The sequence below is a fragment of the Pollicipes pollicipes genome, unplaced genomic scaffold (assembly GCF_011947565.3).
Source record: "Pollicipes pollicipes isolate AB1234 unplaced genomic scaffold, Ppol_2.1 Scaffold_4881;HRSCAF=5763_pilon_pilon_pilon, whole genome shotgun sequence".
Classification (NCBI taxonomy): Eukaryota; Metazoa; Arthropoda; class Thecostraca; order Pollicipedomorpha; family Pollicipedidae; genus Pollicipes; species Pollicipes pollicipes.
Genome location: NW_023596576.1, coordinates 8477575 through 8504275, shown reverse-complemented (window position 1 = coordinate 8504275; position 26701 = coordinate 8477575). Strand labels below are relative to the sequence as shown.

General features: G+C 56.4%; 1 protein-coding gene across 1 annotated transcript; it reads left to right on the top strand.

The window, feature by feature from the left end:
• The first annotated feature begins 483 nt into the window (after nt 1-483).
• On the top strand, nt 484-26701 carry LOC119099878 (uncharacterized). Its single transcript, XM_037222971.1, has 7 exons — nt 484-590; nt 12915-13082; nt 17735-19526; nt 19650-20275; nt 20554-20689; nt 26091-26197; nt 26523-26701. The coding sequence occupies exons 2-6, from the start codon at nt 12923-12925 to the stop codon at nt 26137-26139; spliced, it is 2763 nt and encodes a 920-aa protein (XP_037078866.1). The 5' UTR covers nt 484-590; nt 12915-12922; the 3' UTR covers nt 26140-26197; nt 26523-26701.

Sequence of the window (26701 nt, the reverse complement as noted above, 5' to 3'; positions counted from 1 at the left end):
GAGAGAGGGGGGAGGAAGAGCGAGGGAGAGAGGGCGAGATTATATATATATATATATATATATATATATATATATATATATATATATATATATGCGAAACACTAAGTGAAGAATCTACGCCAGTATCAGCACGCGTGCATATCAGGACCTGCCACGGCCCACAACAAAACAAGTGGCACAAACGAGGCCTCGACTGCTCTGCCACGGTTGCATCCTACGCATGAATGCCGCGCGCCGATGGCAGGTTCGTCGCCCCGCCAGCTCGTCGGCGGCCCTTCATCACCGCCTGTCGCTCGGCCGTGGCAGCGGGTGACCAATCACCAATCAGAGCCGACGGCGCCGGTGCCGGCCGCCTTCTGCTGTCGGCCCCGGCCGCCGCCGGGCGGCTGCCGCGCCGCCGGCGGCTCTGCTGACGCCGCGGCCGGCTTCTGCTGGCGTTTCTGCTACGCCGCCAGTCGTCTGGCGTGCGCCGGGGCGCGTGCGCGAGGTCGGCCGCGCGGCCGAGCCGGAGTCGTGTGCACGGAGGGTGGGAGGCGGAGGCCCGCGGCCGCCGCTGCCAGACGTGTGACCGTCGCCCGTCCACATTACAGGTAACGGTTGTCGAAGATACAGCATCCGGAGGGGACGCGCTGGGTATCGGTTCGGCCAAATGTTGGGCTGTGAGCTGAAACGTATACCTGTATACTGATTGGCGCCGGTATGTTTCATGCACCTTTTACCATGGTCCGGATATCTAGGCAGCCACCTGCTCCCCAGCAATTTCCAAGCTATTCTCCATTCGTCATCTCGACCGAACACAACCTCGCTCCGACTTAAGGATTGTAACGGCTCGGCTGCCTCACTGCACACCAGCTTGTGCTAGCCTGGGTCGCGCATTCACGAACCACAGGCTGACTGCTGTCCTGTCCACAATGCAGGAGCAGGATACGCTAGGCTTTTCCCTATCGGTGCGAGCCACGTTTGATTTTTACTGATTTGTCAGTGTCATCCAACTGCATCTGTGTGCATCACGTTAATCGCAAAAGCTAAGTATTTTAGAAAGCTGCGCTTCGCGCAACATTTGTTTCCCATGAATATGTTACGCATTGTTGACGGATATTTCTTGCCGTAAACAATTACATTGGATGACAGGAGCCAGCGTTCCGCCGCTTACCCGACGAATGTGTTGACGAATGTGTTGCCTGTAAGCAATGCAAATATTTGCGTTCTGGAACGATGAATGATTCCCGGAAATCTTCCACAATTTCTTAGGATGTTCTAAATTATAAATCATAAGCCGTTGCATCAGTACCACGTGTGTTGTTTACTGGATCTACTTGTCAATTGGATGGATCTGTATGCAAAAGTAATTACATGGGAAACGATTATGTCCGATTATAGTGACTGAAAACATTATTCAAAAGTGTGGTAACTTCTTACGATATTTTTTGCCTTGAAAAATGAGAAGATTTTATGAAACGAGTCAAAACAGCTCCAGTCACTGGACACGATTTTCTGTCTGCAATGGGTAAAACAATAAACTTGCATATTAGTGCGCTTATCCATGTATTTGTTTTTCGCTATTGTTTTTACTTGTGCCGAGATGGCCCATATGTCAACACGACCACTTTGTCGTTGTATTTATCATTTACGTCATTCTTCCCACAGCACCACAGGTAGACGTGGTATCTGAACGAAAGCATAACATGTGGGATTATCTTGTGCCTCCGTGCACTTACTGTCGTCCCTCGTAAGGTTATGTGGTGTCGGATATGATTAAGTATGATATGATCGCATCAGATATAGTCCCCACCTTGTGCATCTTTACGCATCGTGTGCATCGCGTGCATCGTGTTGCCCATGGTTCTCTTCTCCACCCTCCTGGCCTTTACCCCATTGGCTTTTTGGCTCCCAAGCTCTGTTGCGCGTCCTTGTTCCCAGCTTTTATCTTACCTCAGCCTAATGATGTTACAATACAGTGCACAATATTGGATTGCTAAAAAGATTTCCCAATGTTTATCTTTTCCAACAAAGCCGTCGACACAAAGAGGTTCATGCAAAGGCAAAGGCTTACTTACCAACACGGATGGAAAATCGACATTGGCAACGGATGGGATCTGTTGTTCTATGTCACATAAGATCACATACAAGCCAGAACAAGTACCGGCTCAGAGAAATCAGCCACTGTATCCCCAACCAGTTCTACGCCTGTCTGTCGGCGGGTCCTCGTCCGGTTCATCAGTTCCGCGCCCAGTTCCGAGGCCGGTTCGGTTGCGGGGCCGGTTCCCCTGTTCCCCGCGTCCTGCAGTCCGGTCGTGACGCAGGTCCAGCCGACAGTCCGGTCGTGACACATGTCCAGCCGACATGTCCAGCCGACGTCCGGTATGACACATTGTCCAGCCGACAGTCCGGTCGGGACATATGTCCAGCCGACAGTCCGGTCGTGACACATGTTCCAGCCGACAGTCCGGTCGTGACACATGTCCAGCCGACAGTCCGGTCGTGATGACAATGTCCAGCCGACAGTCCGGTCGTGAACATGTCCCAGCCGACAGTCCGGTCGTGACATATGTCCAGCCGACATTCCGGTCGTGACGCATGTCAGCCGACAGTTCGGTCGCGACACATGGTCCAGGCCGACAGTCCGGTCGTGACCATATGTCCAGCGACAGTCCGGTCGTGACACATGTCCAGCCGACAGTCCGGTCGTGACATATGTCCAGCGACAGGTCCTCCTGTCGGTCGTGACACATGTCCAGCCGACAGTCCGGTCGTGACATAATGTCAAGGCCGACAGTCCGGTCGTGACACATGTCCAGCCGACAGTCCGGTCGTGACACATGTCCAGCCGAACAGTCCGGTCGTGACATATGTCCAGCCGACAGTCCGGTCGTGACACATGTCCAGCCGACAGTCCGGTCGGTGACACATGTCCAGCCGACAGTCCGGTTCGTGACACATGTCCAGCCGACAGTCCGGTCGTGACATATGTCCAGCGACAGTCCGGTCGTGAACATGTCCAGCCGACAGTCCGGTCCGTGACACATGTCCAGCCGACAGTCCGGTCGTGACATATGTCCAGCCGACAGTCCGGTCGTGACATATGTCCAGCCGACAGGGCCGTGTCAGTGTTCCGCTGCTAATGACCCCGATCCCCGCCTCCCCCGGCCCCGCGGCGGGCGAGGCCGGCGCTGGTGCCTGGCGGCGCCGAGGGTCTCCCCCACCGCCCCTTGCACGCCCCGCTGGCCGCCGACGGCCCGCGCGACTTCCTCGCCGTATTCATACTCTTACTTTTGTCGCGCGCGGCCTCGTTTGAAGCGCGGGTGCCGCCAACGTGGCCTGCTGATTCAGAATGCGCCGGGTGTGCGTCGTTCCGGCGGCCGGACGCAGATGTGTAACGCTTTCTCCGACGGTGGGCGCCGGTCACGGCGGAGGTCATCCCGCACCGGCATGACTGACCGTTTGCTTTGCGCGAAATCGTGACGCAACGTTACCGCGGCGGCGGTGAATACAAATGCCTTGGAGACGCCCCTCAGAGTCCTCGTGGTGTGCTCCATGGACTCTGGGCTGTCATGGCACCGTGGAATGTGCTCAAGGTTTTCTTGGCTTGAGGTCGGACTACGCGCGTTCACTCGCTGTCCATTGGTGGTTAGTTACACTGCGCTTTTATTGGTTATCAATGTTTCGTCTTTGTTATGGTACATAAATGTTAATGTTTATTCACACACGTATCATGCATGTTTCTTAGGATGGCAAGGACTTTAGGAAGTATCACTTGACGTGCTCAGACTGAGTTACGCCCAGGATGATGGAAAGTATTCGTGATGAAGGCTCTCCAAACACTGGTGTTAATCCGGTCGATTTCAACGCCTTACAGACTGCGACGTGTGCTTCTTGCTAGCGCTTGTTATTTTTAAAGGTCCCATGCCAAATATACGCCAAAAATATCTGGACGGGTGTTGTTAACGTACAAAAGAAAATATTTCATTCCGACCATGCGATCTGAATTCACTTCTACTCGGCCCAGCAAATGAACGGCCAGTCACATTGTGTCGGAGAACCTTACGGTATTTCAGATAGGTGGGCCTGAAGGGTCGGCGTGGAACAAAGACTACCTGCGGCCCGGATCAGTGCATTACATGGAGGACATGAGAGGCATGACTTAGAAACCAGCTTTCGGCATGCATGCACGTGCAAACGCCGGAGGCTGCTAGCTACGGGGCCAATGGGAGTTTTTTTTTTATCGGGGACTGTCAAGGAGCTATCTTTCCACGTTTCGGTTCGCCAAATGACGGACTCTGAGGATCTAAGTGGAGGCCGTGACGAAAGGATGAGACGTGTGAACTGCACTTCGCCAAATTACCCACTACACTCCAACCGGCCAGGCAAAGTTTCCCTCTAGCGCGTCACCCACGCTTGTATCGACATGGACTACCATCTGTTTATTTTAATAAAAAAAACAGCAAGCATTTCGGCTCATGTGGCTGATGTGGCTGATGTGGTCCAAACTCATGTAGCTCTGTCGACTCAGAAGCAGTTCTTTGAAGATGTTCTCAATACATCTGAGTGCGTTTCTCTGCCTGTGCAGCTAGTGCGCCAAAGACAAACATACACGTAATGGACCGGTGTTGGTGATTTGCATTGACGACAGCGCCAATAATGTCCAAGAACAACTTTATTCGACATGATCATGACTGCATCATTCGTGGTCGTGGACATTCGTGACTATGAGCACGGCTTGAAAGTCAGGTTTTGACAATGCAACCATTGTTTGCTTGATAGCGTCATTCGCCAGTACCTTCTGGTACATTGAAGGTCGATAATTGTCAACATAAGAACCCTGAGCTCATAATAGATTGCGGTTGCAATACATCGCAATTGACGCTCGCTTGCCCCGTTCAACGTCACGCAAAACAAAGCTACGGTACAATCATGCTGTTTGAATGCTAGTACGAGACGATTACAACCATTGGAGGCTGATCGAATTTTCAAGGTGTAACTTTCGGTCTGGTATGACCCATAAGCCTCGTTATTTACGTTGTCGGGCTTTATACAGTCGCCGTAGACAATACCACCTCGTGATATTTCCTTGACCGTTCGATACCTCATCACTCGCCACAAAGGCTCAGACTCAGTAGACTATCGGAGAAGAGGCTTTGACGAGCTTGGAAGATGATAGCATCAACATTAGCCCGACCTTAAGCCCGTACACACGAGAAACTCCCATAGGTCGGGGGTCAATGACTGGTGGGATCCAAGGAACGTGCAGCGCTCAAAGCCAGGGGGCGGGCGGAGCGTGCCAACCATTGCGGCACGTTATACTTTCGTTACAAAATTCTCCCGCTAAAATGGACTTTCGCGAACGGATGGTGGAGTCAGCATTTAGAAACAAACACTGCTTGGCGCAAGCGCTGGTCACAACAAGCTATTCAATCAATGCGCCGGATAAATCTGTACAAAAAAAAACTATGAAGCGCCGGCGATATTCATCGCCTGAATGGCATGGGGGTGTAGAAGGTCGTTGAACTCAAAACAAACAAAGACGCGGAACAGAAATGGTTAACTTTGGGGCATGCCGTGTATTTGGTATGCTATGTCGTAAATGTTTATGCGATTCCTGAAGTTTAATTTGAGCCAAGGAAGTGTTGCATTCCCACGGTGTTTTGTTGTAACTTTATCAGTGTCAAAAAAAGATTGCAAGTACATCACGCTGCTCACTGCAACTCTCCCGATGCATACATCATGATGTCATAGCCATCATGGCTCACATGTGGTATGGCCTAGAACATAGTGAACGCACATACTGAAGCGTAGAAATTTGGGAGATGAAATTAATTAAAATGACCAATAAAATTGGGAGATGGAGCAAGTTCTATTTCAGACCACATTGAATGCCGCCACATTGACTTCTCGTCTGCATCAAGGATGACCTTGATTGATTATTGGTCTGCCTCTCTAATTAAAGCTCCAGACTCCGCCCCCAACTCGGCGCATGAGTACTGCTTGTTTTGGTTGTGATAGATAATACGATGAACACAGTTAATTCAAGAACCGCCTCCAATCAGAGGATTCGAACCACCGCCAGTGTAATCCGGCATATCTGAGTGTTTATTTTGGACTTAGTAATTAGGGGAGTGACGTCCCGCTGGTGCACGTGCGTGAATCCCCACATCACCGCTCGAGCTTAGGCCAACCTGACGCATACGAAGTGGCCATCGCGTGGCATTCATTACAGCATCGGGTGGACAGCTGATGGGCATGCGCCAAAATGCCATCAATACTAGTCCTAGGTGTGAGAAAAATAGCGAATCATGCCCTTACTATCGGCGTCACACATGTAGCCACTTTATTGACTGGACCACGTACCCTCACTTGTGGGACTAACACCTCCCTGTTCGCATACGCTGCTGAACACCCCGCCTGACGCCACGCACATTTTTTGCCACACATCTACGCTTGCCTCGTATTCTTTCGCGGAAGTAGTTATGAGTTCTTTTGTCTTGCAGCGAAATGAATTGGAGCGAATCGGGGCTGTTCGCAGGTCGCGAGCTGATCGCATTGTTCCAAGGATTGCCGGGGAGGCCGGGCGGGAGAGCTCGCGACGACAATGCCCCATCGGGCGACCGCTACTCGTCGCAGGCGGACAGCCGCGGCCGGTCGAGCGAATGCAGGTTATCACAGACCGCTATCACCGATCGGTCGCGCTCCCGACCCGTTTTCCGGGCCAGCGTTTTTCATCTTTTTCTCCGGGCACCTCAAGCGGCCGTGACGACGACGCTCGTGACCGGGCGGGCGGCACGTGACGTCGGCGGCGGCCAGGGGGCTCCCGGGCCTGGGCGGCGCCCCCTGCAGCGTTGTGCAACACGCGTGATGAGCTCCGAGCGGAGGGACCACCGGCGGCGGGCGGCGGCGGCGGCGACGGCGGCCGTCCATGCTCCGTCATGGCGTTCGAGGCCTCCCAGCGCACGCGCACGATTGGCACCGTCACTGTCGGCTCGCCGGGGTCAGCGAGGATCGGTCCGACCTCAGCGCAGCGGGTCATGTCAGGCCCGGCTCGGGGCGCCGTCGGAGCGGGGCTCGCCGTCACCGACCCGCGCGCGCCGGTCACGGAGCCGCCGGCACCAGGGGCGTCACCGTCCGTCACACGTCCGGAGGGTGAGCCCCAGCGGTCTCCACGGCCACTGTTTGGGGTGCCAGAGAGGACACTTTCACTGGCATTGTTTCGCCGCGGGCTCGTGCCTCGGTGCCGGGTGCCGCCTCGACCTCCGTCAAAAGGACGGCTAACCGTGTGACAAAGAGCAGCGTTTATGCGCAGTCGGGGGTACTACTTCAGAGGATATGGGTGTGGCTTGTGCGGGCTTCTGCAGCGCAGACTGGGGGCTGGAAATTTAGTGGTCTAGTTTTAGAATTGTCAGTAATGCGCCATGTTTTCTTCGGGTTGGATCGGACTGCGCTCTGGTTGCCGCCAAGTAAGAAACAATTATATGGCATGCACCACATACACTGAGTTGACGTGTGTCACCGTCCTGCTACTGGATACAACTGATAGTTAACCAGTTAACCAGTATAGTATAGTAGGCATGGTAGGCGCTGTTGATCATGTGACTGATGCGTCAATTTCCGAAGCTGACAGACAACACGCAGCTTGGGAGGTTTGTATGATGTAGGACGCGGCAAAAACCGTGTGGAGTCGGAGGACGACGGGCAGAGACTCGCCGGCTCTTTTCTCGTTGGCTCCAAGCATCGTTCACCACTAGAAAGCTGTGAGGTTGAGTCATATCTAATTACAAAACCCATCACGCTTGTCTGCCGCAAACAATAGCCAACATAAGGAGATTAGGCTCTTATCTCTGCCACACCGTCCAGAAACCGAGGAGTCAGCATTTTGAGCGCGTTCCGTCCCTGACACGCGCTGGTCGGGCCGTCCCCAGGGTCAGCTTAGTCTGTGGTGTAGGCCCATGTTTACCGGGGACATTAAATGTCACGACGCCGACGTCATACGCAACTCAGCTTACGGGAGGCGTCGGCGTCGGGGATTGCCTATCGGACGGGGCGTCACGGTGCCGAGCGCTGCAGAAGTTCACGGTGCCGAGCGCGGCAGAAGTTCACGGTGACGTGCTGACTGGGCAGAACCTCCCCCGGTGGTGGCGGACCGCTCCGCCTCGTCCCGCGTTGACTGGGGTCGTGCTGTCCGGCTAGGTCCCCCTTTTGATCACTGAAGCGGTGTGTACGTGTACGTCTCCGTCTGTCTCCCTCTCTGTCTTGTCCTCTCAATTTGTATGCATATTTCGTATCCGTTTCGAAGGGCTTCGTCTCATTTTACGTCCGCTCGGTTCCATGGATTCGTCCATCCTCTAAGCGTGCCACTGAGACTTATGATTTCCAGCCATCTCAACCCACCCGTCTGCGCTCCAAGCTGGCTTCCGCCCGTCCGTTTCGTGCACCCCGCCCGCCAGCTGGGGGTTCGGGCCGCGCCCGAAACGCCGCGACTCCGGCCGTCCGCGGCGTCGCCATGCCAACGTCGGCGTCCTGTCCGCGTGCGGTCTGGAGCCGGCGTCTGCTCACCACCGGTCATTACTGGCCGGTGGACACATGCCGGGCGTGAAATACAGCATTAACGGAAACGGCGGCCTGGCCACGCCGCAATCTCCGCCTTTATGATTCTTTCTACGGTCGATCGAGAGCCGATTTATGGCGCCGCCGGCCGCCGCTCTGCCGGAGCTAACTGTCCAAGTGTGTGTGTGTGTGTGTGTGTGATGCTCTCGCCTCTCGACGCCGCCGTGGCCGAGCGTGCACGGCTTGGCGGAGGGGAACATCAACAACGGAGTGGGAAGCGAGGCCGTGGCTGCGGCGGCGAAACCCCGGCGTGTTATCAGACCGCTGGTGGCGCAAATAGGTCCATCACGGCCAGGTTTTTCAGGGTCCGCCAAGGCCGGGCATTTAATTCAGGCTCGCCGTATCCGCCTTTGCCACAACAGAGCGTCCCACCGTCATTGTCCGGCGTTGTGCTGCTTCTGATTCCAGCGCGATAACACACAATGCGCTGCATTCCTGCTGTACTCACCTGATCCACTAACTGCAGGGTTAGGCCTCCGACTGCCGAGATGCGAACACGGATCATCGGAAAGTAAACACAGACATTTCGATGCTTATCGTCAAGTCATGGAATGGTGAATGACTCAGGCATAGATTCAACGATATACACTGAAGTGAAACATGATGTCAGACCCATTAATCGAAAAATAATCTTAATTGCATTACATACATACTCTAACCTGAAGACGTTCACTGTTTCGCAAAGCTTTAGTAAGTACGCTTCAGACAGTCGTCATGGTGGTGCGCCGTTCTGCAAGGCAGTCGAGTCATCGGCTCACAGACCCAGACAGCATTCAGCGACCGTCACCGGCGTTCCGCTCGCTCCGCCTCGGCGCCGGCTCGCTCCACCCGGCACCGCACCGGTGACGAGCTGGCCACCGGCCGCCGCTCTGCGTCAGTCGCCGCCGGCTGATGAACCGACCGCGCCGTTTTTGTCTCCGTCACGGGACCGGGCATGTGGCAGGTGCGCCACGGACGCCGCAGGCCGCACCCGTGGCGCGGTGGCGGATGCGGCACGCTGCGCCGAAACACGCCCGGGGCCCGGTTGACCCCCCATTGTGCCCGGTTGACCCGGCCCGTCGAGATGGGCACCTTCCCTGCCCCTGAACGGTAATTCGACACCGTTTCGGACCCGGCACGAGCGCGATGTGTGTTTTTGGCACCACCGCTGAGTGTTGCCACACAAGCTCTTTCGAAACCGTCAGCACTGTTCTGGCTTTCCGTTGTTTGGATGTTCCGTTCCGTGCCATGGGTAATGTTTTGTTTATCAAGATCTCCTTTGGTCCGCTGTTGTTCAGACTCCATGATGACTGCGATAGCCCGTCTTTTTCCAGTCTTAACCTGACGGCCTTTTTACAAGGCAAATCTCATGCATGTTTGTGGCCAATGGGGCTTTAAACGGGAGGTAAGATGCTGCCAAGAAAGGATCAGTTCACTGAGATACAATGGCGTCAATGGCCAATGTTAAGAAACTCTCTTGTGGCAAGGCTGCTGGAACAAAGCTCCGTGGACGGTATACTGTAAAATGTCGGCTTTAAGGGAAGTTTCTTTGCTATTGCCACAACCACCATTCCACAATGATTGCGTGCTTACGGTGAGCCTTGTTCGAAACACGCGTCAAAACATTCCGACTATTTCGTTCGAACATTTGGCACGCCTCTTCGCTTCTTTTCCTCACTGCCCTTCGGGAAGAACAAAACCGAAAGGTCGTGTGTTCTATCACGCCACACTCCATAAATGCATTCAAAACTTGAACATCTGAACGAGGAATCCATGCGAGCTCACATTCCAATTTTTCACTCCCGGTAACAAATCTATTTTCTTTTGTGTTTGACGCGAGATGGTCGGTCATCCATTTCGCCGTCGCCTGTCCTTTGTTATTGTTTACTCTGGCGAGCCCCTACTCATGGAGGCTGAAACAGAAGTCCAAAATGGTATTTTACTGCCGGCTGCCGTCGCGGGCACGTGTCGTTATTCATCGGCCTCCCACGGTCCGTCCGTCAGGTGTCAACTCCGCCCAGGACCGGTCCGGCCGACCGACCGACACCTCCCCGCCCTTATCCGTCAGCGGCCTCGCGCGCGCGCCACCGCCGCCCCTGGGCCTTGACCTCCGACCCACCCCGCCTGCGCGCGTGCGAACCTGGCGCCTCGGGAAGCGGGAGGGGTTGGCTCACCGCCACCCGTTCTGCGGCGACGGGCCGGCAGTGGTCGGCGGCTGCGGCTGGCGTGGCGTGCCAGACGCGGAGAAGGCGGTGGAGAAGTGCCGCCAGCCGCACGGACCACCACCTGCTGCCGGAAGCAGCGAGTTCGTGGCTGCCGGCTGATGACGTCACCACTTTGGTCGCTTTTGTTTGCAATCTGCGCTGACGGGTGCACATTGCACAATGCCTCCAGGCGGATCAGTGGCAGCCGCTGACGGCGTTCCCTCACAGGGCCTTCTGCAAAGTCTCATGTCATGCCGCGGAATGGCTTAATTGCGCACTGGAATACCACTAAAATCCCGCTTTACATTCATAATTTCTCATTACAGGTATGTTGCTTCCAAACAATCCACGCGCAGGCACACTCCCGCGGTCTTGTTGCAGTCCCACCGCTGTCACCTCTCGTGTTGCTTCACTGTTGAGTCCGGCCATGCTTGGATCGAGGCCTGTCCAGCGGCAGTAGACGGTGCAGAAGGCAGGGGTCAGGTCAGCAGTGGCCGGTGCCAGGGCGGCCGACACTGCGGCAGGTCCTGGGCTCCACGTGCCATGACGACAGGCGCAGGACCGGGAGCCCTTCGGCCGGCGGTGGGCGGTGACGTGTGAGGCTGAGAGGCACTTACGGTTGGCTAATAACGCCCTTCTGATGTCTGATGGACAGCCGCCTGTTATTTACGCTTCTGCGGAGGAATTCGAATTGACTATTACCATCACCCCACAGTCTCAAGCATGAACTAAGAACCGAAGCTATTGAACCGATGTCGATGCATCACACGATTGTGCTGGAGAGCTGCTGTCTGAAAGAGATGTAACGGAACGGAATGTCGTTTACAAGCGAGAAGTATAGCATCAGGTCCAACATTGATGTTCCAGCATTGTTCTGTTAATGGATGGGTTGAAGGTAGTGGCCTTTCCAAAAAGGGCCAAGTTTTTTTCCAAAAAGGAAGTTCTCGAACTCCGCTAAGTCTCAAGCACCTTAATATTGCATCCCCCACGGCTCATCTTTGGTCGTTTAGCCACAGAGTAAAACTTTGCCATGACGATAGCAACACCAGGCGATACAGACTTTCCATGCGGCCCGTGTCAAGGCATACACTTTTCTGGATTGTTGCAGCACAATGGTAAATCTCTTGGCACAAGCAACAGAGACACCGCATGGATTGGTACAGTGTACGTGCAAGCATTTCTGCATATCTAACTGTGTTCGGCGGTTTCAGTCCCACTAAAAGCCTTTAGTGGGCCGCCAAAATATTCTTTGGAGTTAAATATTTAAAAGCTCCGGCATGAGTCCCTTATTCGTCAGAAAATTTTTGTCGCCGTGAGTTTCTCTTTACGCCTTTCTAAAAAATCTCGGAAGTTTTAGCCGAAGTACGAATTACCACATGATGCAGCTGTGTTATGACAGCGGCTTAGGTCATATCGTTACAGCAGAATGCAATGGGCAGGTTAGCAGTTTGGCAGCATTTCGGGTATTCGAATTTTGCTCAGGTTGAACAAGTGCATTTCGGTGTCAGAGCCTTCTCGCTCAAGCTGCCAGTGCAATTAGGAGACGCCTTAAACACCAATTCTTTAATCCTTTTACGAGCGCGCGATTTTAGATGTCACAGCCTCAGTTGGCGGAGGGTATTCGTGGGGATATGCCCCACAGTTGGTTCCGCCTAGCTTGTGGCGCTCAACCGTTGTGCTTGAAACTGGTTAACAGTCGACATTTTGTCTTCGCACTTGTCGGTAAAGGACGGTGCGACGCTAAATATATCGGTGGAGGGCATCGCGTCACTAAACGCCGTAACGTATGATGACATCTAACTGTGTGACTATGTATAACTATCTATAACGTTTTTCTTGATAAATCGTGCAACGTTGACCTGCTCATGATGATCGAGCAGTTGAGAGTAACTTGACTTTTGTTTTCTCTTTTCCAACTTGCGCTTTATAAAAGCACAGAATACATTGATTCTGGACAAAGCGATCATGGCCGGTTATTCAGCGTTAAGAGTAACAGCTTGAGCGGAAAGGTTTTTTGCGATATGTTTTACCGTGGATTCGTCGCTAACAGATCAGGCAAACGGGTGATGTGGCCTCGAAATATGCCGTCTGCTCAACCCAGCTGGCCGTAACCTTCTCCTTCTGCTCTGGCTGCAGGTGTGGCGATGCGCCTGTTTCGGCGTCGGGGGTCCGACTCGGCCCCCCAGCTGGTCAGCCTGTCGCCCCTCCGGCGGGAGGAGGGTGGTGACCCGGAGGACCCCACAGCGCCGCCCCTCATCAAACCCTCCATCATCTACATATCGGCCGACGAGCAGCATCGCAAAGGTAAGGCCACACCCTACAAATAGTCCGTTACGTGTCATGCTTGACTCGTCTGCGATCGCATAGCACCGTTTATGGTGATCATACTGTGTAATTACACCGATAAAGAAGTGTGGGATATCAATGACGGGGTGAAAAACGCTAACCACAATGTTACTGAAGAAGCCGGCCGCGCCATCGGCGAACAGTGTCAGCACCGTGCTTCAGCTCAGACGACACAGTTTGCTGATATCATTGTATTCAAAGTAGTACCACCATTTTGGGGAAACAGTGTCGCATCAGTGTAAAATAGCTCGTCCAACAACGTGATCATGCTTCCACTGAGAGTTTGCCCACTAATATTTAGGTTTGTATACCAACAAATAGAAAGGAATCGTCCGTGACATAAAAGACATAGTTTTCGTTTTCTCTCACCCACATCGTGAAATCCATTCTCCCCACCTCTTTCTCCATTCACGCCCATGCTTATTCATGCAATTTTATTTTTCATGCAGCTCACATGTTGTTAGAGCGCAAAAAGAGAGCCGCACTGCTTTCGCTCTTGAGCACAATAACTGACTACCGTGAGGATATAGCTTCATATCCTCCTCTCCTCCACCCTCTCTCCCATCCGTATTTCGCTCCTCTCCTCCATCCTCTCTCCCATCCGTATTTCGCTCCTCTCCTCCATCCTCTTTCTCCCCCCCCGTCCCTATCTCGCTCCTCTCCGCCACCTTCCCTCTCTTTCCCGTCCGTATTTCGCTCCTCTCCTCCACCCACCCTCTCTCCCGTCCGTATTTCGCTCGACCTCCGTGCTCGAGTCCGACATGCCGGGTGGACCACGGAGGCCGAGTACGGAGGCTGGGCGCCGGCTGACCTGGCGTCCGTGCGCCGCCGCCGCGCGGCTACGGGGCCGAGAAAGCCGCCCTATCGCCGGGCATCGGCCGCGGGGCGCGCACAGGTGCGGCCCCCGGCACGCGCCGGCCGCGGCTGCGGCGCTCCCGACGCCCGCGTGTTGTCACAACGCTGGGTCGTGACATGTCCCGCGGTCCCACCGCGCCCGGCGCGCGATGCCGCACGCGCCAGGCGTCCGTGGGAGTGCGTCACTCGGTCACGCCGGTCGTGTGTCAGAAGCACCCGATTCTTTTGGGTACGTGCGAAAGCTCTTGAGAATGTTGGCTATTGGTCTGTTTAATCCCGTTTTAGCGTAACGTTAACATCCTTCATACTTTCGCAACGCGCTGTCTCCCTATCCAAAGCGATTGCGCATTTGTTTGTATTTCGTAATGCAGATATTGAAAGCTTCTGTACGGCTTGAGGCAATGTTCATTCAGGATAGATCTGCTCCCTCCCCGAGCTGGCACACTGATTTATACGCATAGCTGTCGCGGCGAAGCGTCACCTGTCACTCACGCCACCGTCACGTTCTCAGCCGTCTAACTGTGCGGTCGGCTCCGAGCCAGCCCAAGGAGAACGCCCGAGAGACCGCCGCTCATGGCGCGCACATCCGCGCGACTAATAGCGGCCGGCGAAACTGCACAACCATGACCAGTTAATTCTGCAGCGCACATAAATATGCATTGAAAGCCGGCCGGGTCGGCGGGTCGCAGCGCGGCCCGCTGCTGCAGAGCGGCATTCACGGCTCAGCAGCTGAGCGCGCGCCTCTTCCGCCGGCCGCTGGGTGCACTGAACGAGAGAGAGACGACCGCAGGCCGCGAGTAAATCACGGCCGGCGTTCGAATGTCTCACGCTCATCTCATCCGGGGCATGGGGCGGGCGGCGCGCGGCGCTGATTGACTGCCGGACGGTGAGACCGGCGCGGCCGAGTCCCACGCCCGCAGAGCGTCTTCGGTAAGAGCTGATGGATTGCAGCGCTGTGACGGGGCGAACGAGACGGCGGCCGTCTGTGATGCCGGCGTTGTCGTGCTCGCCACGCTCGTTCCGTTTTCGTTCCGCTTTGAGCGGCAAGACTCGTTTCTTCGGCGGGCTATGGTTGTTCCGGGCAGGGGCGTACATAGGATTTCACGGTAGAAGGCGGGGAGGGGGCCCTGCTCAAAACCTTGCACTGAAAACCGATTTTAGCACACCGCAGGCGCGTGCAGTATGCTGCGTGTCGGTAAACAGCTTTTGCGTGCTTCCGGTCTTCTTATCTTTACGTTTATGTTAAGTTTTGTCTATCGTGTCCATCGTGTCTGCCCAAAATTTTGGACTGTCAGCATTTGGTCACGTACACAAGGCATGGCATAAAATGGTAAAAAGAGCAAGCAGACAAAAACAGACAGCATATCAACCTTTCCTCCATATACACTAATGCAATGTTGTCAGGTTGAGCCGGGTGTAGCCCAGCGCTGGCGGGGCTTAGCTCTGGCTGCTGCCTAGACATTCCAGGCCGTGAGTCGGGCCATTCAGATCACCCTGCAGGCACCTGATCAATGGCAAGGCGCATTGTGACGCCAGACTGTGCACCAGTATAGGCTCTGTCCCAATCAGGTCGAAATATCGCATTGCCGTCCGTGGCGAAAAAATTGCCGTCCATTGAGAACACATTACAGCCCATGGAGAACATACTACCGTCCATGGAGAACGTGCTACCGTCCATGGAGAACATATTCATGTGTAGTTCGATTAGGAGCGAAAACACCCTTTACAGAAATCGTGACAGGCTTTATTGTGTCTTGTTTATCAAACTCAACCCTATCGGGCCAAAACTTCAACGATTGCCTTCCAACAAGGACGTGACAAAGGGTTCGGCTGCGACATTGATGTCTAGTGATACCGACAGACTGAACCGTAGAGAATCCCGCGCCACATTACTTCTGACAAAAAAGGACAAAACTCGGTCGACATAGGCATTTTGGGAAATGTGACCGCTTTCGTGTGGCCTGGCCCGTGTCGGTCCGTCGAGGCGGTCGCCAGAGCCTGTCGTCCCGTGTCATCCCGGGAGCCGCCGGGTGTGCTCACGCGGGCGCTTTTTGTCGGCACGGCCAGCTCGTTGTGCCCGCTCCGGCGGTGGTGCGAGGACGGGGCGTCTGGCGGCCGCGGCAGGGTCGCGGGCCCGCCCGCCCGCCCGCCGGCTGACGACCGGAAACCACTCGCTTCCGCCACAGCTTCCGCCCCGGCCGGCGGGATCGGCCGACTCTCGCCGGCTGAGCGGCGCTAGTCCATTGTGTGATGCGTTTAGAAGCAGTTTGGGTAGTTACGCTGTGGTAGAATGAATTAGCCGGCATCGATCCGTTGACACATCCACGATGGCTCCACAGAAGACAAGTTGTGCACTGCGGGATACCAATCGAGGCCCCAAATTTACATTGTGGCGTTGCAACGAAGACCAAGATAGGATGCGATGATTTTTGTTCCTGTCGATTCGCACACGTGCAAATTAAATGAACTGAGAATCAGAATGGCGTACTCACATTTTGTACAGCGGAATGTTAAGTTACCAGGAAAAATAGCTCCCAGCAAAAATAAGCGACCAAACAGCGAACCACGTACACCAATATGCCGAATGCCAGCATGTCCGCGTGTTGTCCGTTTGCAGAGCGGCGACTGCAAAGAGCACATCTGCAGCGCCCTCTATACCGAGCGTGGCGGCCGCCCACGAGGGGCCGCGGCGCTCTCCTCGGCACCGCCCCCGCTCCGTCGGCGCCGGTCAGCAAGGAGACCCCCGCGGCGACGCGTCCCGCGGCCAGCCGGGCCCAGCCCGCTCTGATTGATGGGTTCACTGCTCTGAGCGGCGTCTGGTGCCATGGCCAGCCGTATGCTAAGTAATTACCGGCGCGGGGGCGCGTGGCGGTCCATTGAACCAGACCGACGGCCGCGGCGGGAACGCTCGGCCGGCGCGAGCGGCGACGCGCGGCGAATGCCATCTTCACGGGAGTGACGGATCGTCGGACGGACCTTGGCGGCCGTCAGCGTCTCCCCTCTCGGCGGCTTCAACAGCCGACCAGGCTGGGAAGACGGCCGCGTGAAGTCGGAGCGCGTTCGTTTACTACCGGACTCTATGGGCTGCGTACCGTGAGCCCTACCCACGCCGCGGGCGTGTTTTCCCAGCCGCTGACCGCACCGCACTGGGTCACTGGGCGCTCAAGCCGATCAAACTCATCGAGTCCGTCCGAGCTCTGAGAGCTGCGCGGCCGCAGGGCACATCCGTACGTGAAGGGAAGCCAGCGTGCCCACGGCTTACCGCTGCTATCGTCAGCTGTGGTCGAGTTTTATTGTTGCATGGGAATTATATCCCGCACTAGATTATGTTCATGTGAGAGCCTGTCCTCAGTGCAGCTCGACTTTCACAAATTATTGCCTAATATGTCTCGCTTGCTGATCTGCGCCGCATGTTGTTGGACATGCTTAAAGCAAACATGCATCATAGACAACTGTTTGCCTTCCCCAAGCAGAAACAAGCGGTACAAATAGTATCATCGGATCAGCAGCAAACCATGGCATGACGGTATCGTGGTTTTAATTTCTTATTCTATCTCCAGCTTACGAGGTAACGCAGCAGAAACAAAACGTACCTCAGATCAGAGCCCTTACCGAGTCGCACAACACGACCCCTGCAATCCTCATTTAGCCCTATGTAACAGCCGCCGGTGTGTGCGCACACGCACCACGCCAGACGTGTTCCATCCGTCCACACCGCAGACTAAGTTCGCTGGTGACTGGTACCCCCGTTTCAGATGGGTCGACCTGGGGTCGCCGCGTGGGTCGCCGTCTGTCGCGTCTGACCCGGTCAGGCAGCAGCGAGCAGATCAGCGGCCCCAGCTCGGGCCGGCGGCGGTGGCGTGTCTCCGATCCCGACTCCGAGACGAACAGTCTCCGGTCGGAGCGGCGCACCAAGGTGGACCGCGTGGAGAGCATCCGTAACCTGCTGCGGCGGCCGGCGGTGGCGCGGCGCGCGGAGCAGCGCGAGCGGCGCGGCTCCGAGACCGCGCTGGAGGAGGCGGAGGAGGCGCCGCGGCCGGCGCGGCCCGTCAAGCGCAGCATCAGCCTCTACAAGAGCGCCTCCACCAGCCAGCTGCACACCATCCTGCCCAGCCTCAAGGAGCTGAGGAAGCACTGCAAGGCGCCGGCCGCCTGGAGCCAGTCGACCTACCTTCCGACCAAGACGATGAGCTGCGAGAACATCATAGAGATGGGAGTCAAGGGCAGCATCGCCGTCCCGGACGGGCCTCGCTTCCACCTGTCCGTGCTTCCGGAGGAGCCTGGGGTGGTCACGCTGAGGCGGAAAGTCACCATCGGAGACGTGCGCTCCCGGAGTCACGAGGGCCACCTGGCGGAGGGGCGCACCAGGCGGGCCCAGCAGAGCTACGAGCCGGCCAAGCGGAAGCTTCCTCTGGTCCACCACCTGGGTGGACAGGAGGTGGATCAGCGGGCGATCCACCCGGGCGCCCAGTGCGGCGCCAGGAGCGTCGGGAACATTGTCATCAGTGTGTCGGAGGCCGTGCCGTCGGTGGACAAGCGGCCGGTGAACCACGTCTGCTCGACCGAGAGTGGCTACGACAGCGATGGCACGCGACGGAGCGAGGACTCGCCTCCCGGCAGCACTCGCAGAATCAGCGTCCACAGCGCGTCCAGTGACGACAGCGCCAAGGTGTCGAGTCAAGAGCTGCGGCAGAGGGGGCCGCGTCCCGGCGCGTGCGAGAGAGCCGGCTCGGCGGGCGCCGTCCAGATCACCACCGGCTCTCCCGGGCCTGAGGTGCAGGACGGCGACGACTCCCCGTTCGCCAGTCAGGGCAACGGTACCATCCTGAGGCAGCCGAAAGAGATGAGGCTGCTCCGGGACGGAGCCGACGACGAGACCTGTCTGGTCGCCGAGCCGCCAGCGCCGCAGAGGAAGTTCACGCCGCACAAGAGTCGGCCCACCAAGCCTCCACGCAAGTCGCTGCTGCGGGACCAGATGGCCGAGATTTCCACGCAGACGTCGCTGCCCTGGGACCGGGCGCACTACGATGAGGTGCTGTCCGACAGCGAAACTCTGTCTCCGGTGCGCCGCAGTGACACAGTACGGAGGCAGGACGCCGACCTGGGTCTGCACGAGCGCCTGGCCAACTCTGCCGATGGCGACTCGGGCCTGTTCTACGCCAGACGAACGCCCACGGCCGATCTGCGTGCCCACTCGGAAGGTTATCAACACCTCCGGTCGGAGGAGGGCTACCGCACGCCGTCCGGTGGCTACCCGGCCGACGGCGGCGGCCCGACGCGCGGTCGGATCCGGATGGGCACGCGCGAGCCGCGAGAGACGGGCCGCCCTCCGGCCCGTCCCCGCTCCACAGGTCACATCGGACAGACGAACGGCGGCCTGGCCAGCCAGCCGTCGCTGCCCTCGCTGCCGGCCGACTTCACCAGCAAACAGTTCAAGATGCTGCGCGTCCTGAAGGCGGACGGCGACTCGCTGGGTATCTTTATTGCCAGGAACGTCCACCACGGCTACCTTATCGCTGAGATGGAGACCAACGGCGCCATTGCAAGGTAAAGTCAACCTGGATTCACTCGTTATTCTTGAAAAGTTACGAATCAAATAACGGCCTCGAACGGTGCTATAGAATCATGTCGATTAGTTATGCCTATATCAGATGATCTGTCTGTCCCCAGGGACGGGCGCTTCAAGGTGGGCGACGAGATAGTGAACGTGAATGGCCGCCGGCTGCGCGGCTGTGCCCTCGAGACGGTGTTGGACATCCTGCGCGACCCCTCGCCCGAACTGGACATCGTCATAGCCCGGGACTTCAACCCGGACCGGCTGAGCCATCAGCAGACCGGCCAGCACGTGGTGGTCATCTCTGTGCCGGACAGCAGCAGAACGGCGACGGCACGAGACGACGCCGATGACCCGGACGACTCGCTCGAGTACCCGGCCACTGGCTCCGAGCTGTGTGACGCCTCCGAGACGGAAGAGCATCAGCGGCCAGAGTCGGTGCTCTCCGGCGTTTCGGGGTACTCCGTCTCCAGCATCCAGTCGGTATCGTCAGTGCGGGAGTTACTGCGCAGGCGCCATGACCAGAGGTCCGGCGCCAGGTCATCCGGATCGGGAGCGTCCCGGAGACCCAAGTCCCTGATCACCTCCCTGCTGACGATTACCTTCGAGAAGGGAGCTGGAAAGAAGAGCCTGGGCTTCAGCATCGTGGGCGGCAGAGATTCCCCCAAGGGCAACATGGGCATCTACGTCAAGACGGTGTTCCCCAATGGCCAAGCGGCAGAGGACGGCAAACTGATTGAAGGTAAGGCTACACAGCTAAGATCTACGAATCACCGAGGCTGCATGGGTCCACTTCCCCGCCGCGTCGTTATCTTCCCACGATCCCGCCTTTCTTCTCATTTCAAGCCGGCTCCCTCAGTCCGTAACGCATTGACCGCAACGTCTCGATCTTCGTCTCACGCTTTCCAGGGCAACGCTGCGACCAGTCCGGTGTTTTAACTGTGGGAGCAGCCGGTTTGATGGCGTTCTTGTGAGGCTGAGACGTCGTCCGCTGAGATAAAGTGTCGTCCTCGTTTCCAGGGGACGAGATCCTGGCGGTGAACGGAGAGAGTATGCAGGGGCTGTCGCACGCGGAGGCCGTGGTCGTGTTCAAGTCGGTCAGGTCGGGGCAGGTGCTGCTCTACGTGGCCCGCAGGGAACAGGCCGGACGCCGAAGGTGAGAGGATGCCGTGCGCCCCAGCTGGGTGGCAACCGGTATCACGCGTTCTTGCATGTCAAAAAATGGGTGGCAGTCATCTGGCCCGTTGTGCATTTTTAAGGAGACCAGCGAATTTCCCGCGAGTTATCATTTGGCCAACGTTTACGTTCACGAATATAGCGTTCACATACACGAATGTGCCTCTACAAATCAGTGGTGATGTGGTCTGGTGGAACAAGTAGCGCATATGAATAACGATATTTGCTCACAGTAGCCTTGGAGTGCCCATACCATTATCAGAAATGTGCGATTTCTGCGATATGTTGGAAATAATGACACCCATCTTTCGTGACCCGCTACAGTTCTTGCATAAGACGGGCTCCCGTTGCCCCAGTAGATTCGTTCTACATGCTAATTCTTAACTACACCAGCGCGAACAAGCTACCTCAACGTGTAAACGATGCCCTGAGTGCCCGCTCTGTAAATTCTACTCCTTGGGCAACCTTTACGGCCTTGGAAGACAAAGGTGCTTGTTGTCCGAGGCCAAGCACCGTTTCGAGAACACATCCAAATCGGTGGTTCTGTGTCGCCACACCGCACACAGGCAGGCAAAGGCGGCTGCGGCGGTGGGCGATGCTTCTCTGAAAGCCGGGGTCTCGGCCATCCGCCGTTTATCGCCAGACCGTGGCTTCGGGGCGTCTGTTCGGCCGTCAGGGCCACCGGCGCGGCCCCCGGCCCGGGCTCATCAGCAGCCATTGTTCAAACACGTCGGCCTGGGCACGCGCGCGCGCTCGCTGCGTTCGGCCCACGCTGTTGCGACATGGACGTACTGCGGGTGGGATTCGCACGGCACGCGGCGCGCGGGGTGACGGGCTGAGGTAGCTCATGGCACTGGCGGCGCCGGGTGGTGGGGCCCATGGTGCGGGCAGGGCGTCGGAGCGTGGGAGATGGGGCGCTGCGCTGTCAGCTTACAGTCCAGCGACTGTAAGCTCAAGTAGTGGGTAGACTGGTTTGAGGAGCGATCAGAACGGACGTCTCTTTCGTGCACCGATGGCGGATTGTTGGATCGATTGTGGTCTATTGATTGGTGTTTTCCACCGCTCTTAATCGTCTGAGGGAACTTTTTGTGCAGTCTATAATAGCTGCCAGAAGCCCCTAAGACACCTTACAGCCTACGTGACGTCGTTCTCGGAGGAAGTTAACGCAAAGTTCAACAACAGCTTTCCCTGCCCGCGGCAGTGGGCGCCGCGGTATGTTGCGCAGCAATCAGTATGCTGGCTGCTTTTCCCGGGTCAAGCGCGATGACCCGTCCGTGGGCAGTCAGCTGATTACACAGAAACGGAATGGGCCGTAAATTTGTCTCCGGTGGGAAACGATCCGTTTGTTCCGTAGAGCTCAGAGTATGTTTAAATCGTGCCAAAAAGGCGTGTTGGCTTAGTTTATTGCTATGTGTTTTACCTTGCTAGCTCGTTCATATCTCCGATGAGGCTGTGCGTTTGCTGATTGGACCTGCGATAACGTTGCCCGCTAAGGGCACTGCCAGGTGCGGCACGGCCAAGTTCACGGGTGATCACGCCAGGGGTCCAGGTCACGGCGTCAGGTGTTGCGAGATCAGAGTTCACGACATGAGAGGGATTGAACGGTCAATGACCAAGACAGCTAAGATTACCCGTTTATGGGCTTTGCTATCACCGAACAGATCAAATCGATGGCAATCAATCAACTAATGGGATCAGTACATGGCAAGATGGCCAGATACCGATCAGTATCCGACCGCACATAGATCACGGCATCCAGAGGCTTGCTCCTGGTTCGCGGCGGCGCTGCGAGGTGCAGGCTGTGCTCGGCGGTGGGCGGCACGGGACCGTTCGGCGGCGGTCGGCAGCCGCAGCCGTGCGGGCTCGGCCGGCCGGGCCGGCGGCGCGCTCCGCACGTCTCTGCGCCGACAGACCGCACCGGCGCGCCGCTCGTGACTGGGGCGGGGACGCGTCACGAGGGTCACTGACCCGGCCACACACGTCCTCAGACGGCAGGCGTCGATTGCGGCGTCGCCTCCGCACTCGCGCCGCGTCCTCGGCCGACGAGCACGTGAAGGACGCGGAGTGAAACAGGCGTGCTGTTCTGCCCTCGGATAGCGTGATGCATCAAATGTCATTCTTGCACTCTGTTATTGGGTTAAGTAAGACTCATGCAGCACACCTACTACGACGTCTGCTTTTTGTGCTATATTCCGCAATCATCCAGTCTCAGCACTTATTTAGCAGGCAAAAAGTTGCAGGTGATTTGCGTAAAACGCTATCGCAAGACATCTACGCAGCACCGGACGGCTGCTATGAAATACTTTGCAAAATGTTCAATCCATTATTGAGCTCTTAGGTACAGAGTAGCACTGCTGCTGTTTTTATAGCTTGCGTGATAATCTGCAACGCCACTGCTGACGTTACTTGAGGCGCCTTCAGCGTTATCGCCGGAGCCCGGCGATGCTCAGCTGATGAGACGTCCGCTGACTGGCGGCGCAGTCAGCTGACTGGCGGCGCAGTCAGCGGGGCAAGCCGGTCTCCCTGAGCCCTTCCAGCGGGCTGTCAAAACAGGCCCCCCCCCCCGATCGCGGCGCCGCTGCCGTGCCGGCGCCGGCTTCGCGAGGAGCCGTGGCCGAGCGGCTCCGTGGAGCAGCCGTCCACGGCGTCCTCGCTGGCCTGCCCATCCGACGGTCACGAGTCGCCCCACTTCGAGGCGGTGCCGGTCCCGGGACGTGCTCTGAGCCTGCGGCCGCGCCGGTCCGGTACGCGCTCTGAGCCTGCGGCCGCGCCTGTCCCGAAACTCACTCTGAGCCCGCGGTCGCACCGGGGCCCAGTCAGCGCCACCGAGAGACGGAACCGATGTGGACTTTGCCCTGTCCCGCTCCGCGGCGCGTGACTGGGTGGTGTGTTTGCACACCTGTATGAATGGTCAGAACTGCGAGTGGGAGGAAAAGAACACTGGAAGTTTGCCCCAATCTTTTCCAAGTAGCTAATTTCAGAGTCAGCAAAAACATTCAGAGCAAGGTTTCGTTTCACTCCGAAGTTTAGTGCATTCCCAATAATGCACCTATTGGTAAGGTTGGTTGGGTTAGTGCGATTTCGGCAAGTGTATATTTAGCGTATTATTTTATTATTTGTTTTAGAATTCCTGCGCTCACCAGCATTACAATCGGCAAGACTTAAAGCTAAGCAGACATGTGTCCTGTCCCCACGGGAAGGAGGCACATTAACACTACCGTACCTGATTAGCATGGTACTTTACGGAGGGGGTTTGGCAATTTTGCCTTTGCTTCAGGACTTGATAACATATGACGACTTGAATCAAACTAAATAGCTGGCCATTATAGAATGGTGTGTTAGTCACGTAGCTCATTATCATGCCGGTAAAGGCTTGATGCATGGCTGGAAGGTGTTCGTGAAACAGAAGCATCTGGGAAACGTTGGACTCGTGAGTTCGCTCTCTGAACATTTCCAACAATGGAGTCAGGCTAGCGAATTTAGATTCATGAATCTGGCCTGAATACATGCCAGGCCTCGTATCAACACCCATAACAAGCCTGGAAAAATACAGTTATTCTGAACAAGAGAAGCGCCAATAAGGAGCAATCGAATCTTCCACAGGTTATGCATCGAAGGCGGTAAACATGCAAATTTCATTATGCACTCGTCCGAAATGAACTGAACAGAAACGCCGATCTATTCGTGGGGAGGAGGGAGGAGGGGGGGGGGGGGAGAGGTCATGCCATTCCTGAGTGTACGTCTGCCCACTGTTTCCAAAGCAGGCTTTCCCTCGCATATTCAAATTAAGGCCCAGCCGCGTCCACGCGATCATCTAATTACACCGGTCTGTTTCCCCAATTTAGTGGTGGGTTCTCCCACGCGCGCGCGCGCGCGCGCGGCCAGCTGGCGGCGGGCAGCGGGCATCACTCCCGGCCGTAAGACCCACCGGGCGCAGCTGTCGCCCCTGAAGCCGGGCCTCCGCGGACCGGATTATGCCCGCCCGTCGCGGCCCGCGGCGGAGCTGCCCACCCGTCGCGGCCCGCGGCGGAGCTACGGCGGCGATGAGCACTGAGATTGCGCCCCAGAACGCCGTGATTATGCTGATAAACGACACGGGACGGAAGGAACATGTGGCTGCGATAATGAATCACGCCGCCATCCGCCACATTTATTTTGACATAATGTCGAAACAGAGCCGAAAGACGGGTTCCTGAATCATGCTTGCCGGGGATCGGTCGCCTTACATTGGGCATAGGATGCCAGTGTGTAGAGGGTACAGCTTAGAAATGCATTGTTCAGGCGAATGAAATATGTCTCTTGACAGCATCAATTGCGCGCGAAGATCTTTCATTTGTCGTCATTTCTCCTTCCTTGAGAGATGAAGGTGATCAGGCTGGTGGATCAGCTTAAGGGCTAATATGGAACCTGAAATCCATTTGCACTGAACATGCCTGCAATCAGTTTTAACGGTGGGGCATTTTGATGATCCCTAAAAATCAATGGATCTTTTAACAGTGCTCATTAAAACATTATTGGCCATTGTTGAGGCTTGCACAGGGTTGGGATCTTATTTGCCCACAATGGTCAGTCGAGACATAACCCTGTATCCGCTGCAAATATGCTTAGGTCTTTTGTTAGCCAAGCACGTAGTCAATGCAGGCCATTCGTCTGTTCCCGCGCTTTCTGTGCGTTGCCCGAAAAATTCATTTTACGTCAGACACTGGTCTCGACGCGGTGGAGAGCTCTCCACCCTCCACGTGCCTGTGGCACTGGCCGGAGTACCCCAGCTCGATTTGGCGTTGGCTAATGGCTCAATGCTGCAGGTTGTCGGTGCCGCGCTGAGGAAGCCGGCCTCGGCAAAACAAACTAGCCTGCCGCACGCGTCCGTCGCGGTTTGCGGCTGCCGTTCGGAAGCGGTCCGCTGTCCGGAAGCGGTCCGCTGCCGCTCTGTCGGCGGGCGTCCGATGCCGCTGGCGGCGGGCTAGCGAGCAGTCTGGCACGTGCTCTGCTCTGCCCTACCCATTCATGTTGCTTTCCCCGGACGACGGTCTAGTAGAGTGCTTAGACGCGTGTTGACACCCGGGCCCCAATCCCGCGTTGCTAACGTCATGCGGCAGTCGCGGTCCGACTCTCGCCGTGCTGGACGGAGCAACCTGGCGATGATGACGCGATGACGTCATTACACTGTGCAGTTCTCTCGAAGGGGAGCGCTAATTATCATGTTAATCGTGGAAAGCTACACCGAGTAGGGGCCATTTCCTTCATCCCACATGTTCTTGTACGGCCACTCACGAGATGTAAAGGCGCGGCTGTTTTCGTGCATAATTACGATGTTACTGGTGGTGTCCTGTCATGCTACACATGTAGACATCGAAGCTCACGGCTCTGCCTTGTTCCAGGTCAACGAAGTCCATGTCGTGCGATGACCTGGACTGTGTTGAGAACTGAACTGGCGCGACCGGAACCGGAGGAGATGACTTCAGCATTAGAGGCACCTGACCAGAAGGTGAGTTTTCCAGTGCTCGTGATGTTTCTCACTGCACATCGTCGCAAAGTTTAAATGCCCCGCGATTTTATGTGATGCCAATTTACGACACGGCGATGAGGCATCACAATCACGAACACCCATTGCAAATTTTCACCATGCAATGTCAGACCAATGTACTCTACCCAATCTTTCATGGCAAATGTGATGTCTACAGTTCTCTAGCTGCATCTCAGACATCTGCTTTCGTAGAGTGGACGTCCTACAATTGCATTGGCGCTTAATCGTGAGGTAACCTTTCCAACGCCCCCACGGCCGTACTCATCCCGTCGGCGCTCGCTTCCAGACGTGTGTCTCTCGGCCGGTCGTCGCACGGGGTCCACAGAGGTGACCCCTATGCGGGCGCGCCGCCTCCTCTCGACCCGACAGCCGCAGAGGAACGGGAGCCGGGCCCCAGCGAGCCGCCTGGCCACCGCTCTCCGCCGAGCTGCCAGCCCGCCGGACCAGAGCGTCCCCGCTGGTCCG

Excerpts from the sequence above, each read along its gene's own strand:
- LOC119099878 (XM_037222971.1), top strand. The coding sequence starts at position 12,923 with ATGCGCCTGTTTCGGCGTCGGGGGTCCGACTCGGCCCCCCAGCTGGTC. Across the intron at positions 13,083-17,734 it reads CGACGAGCAGCATCGCAAAG|ATGGGTCGACCTGGGGTCGC; the intron begins GTAAGGCCACAC and ends CCCCCGTTTCAG. Across the intron at positions 19,527-19,649 it reads ACCAACGGCGCCATTGCAAG|GGACGGGCGCTTCAAGGTGG; the intron begins GTAAAGTCAACC and ends GTCTGTCCCCAG.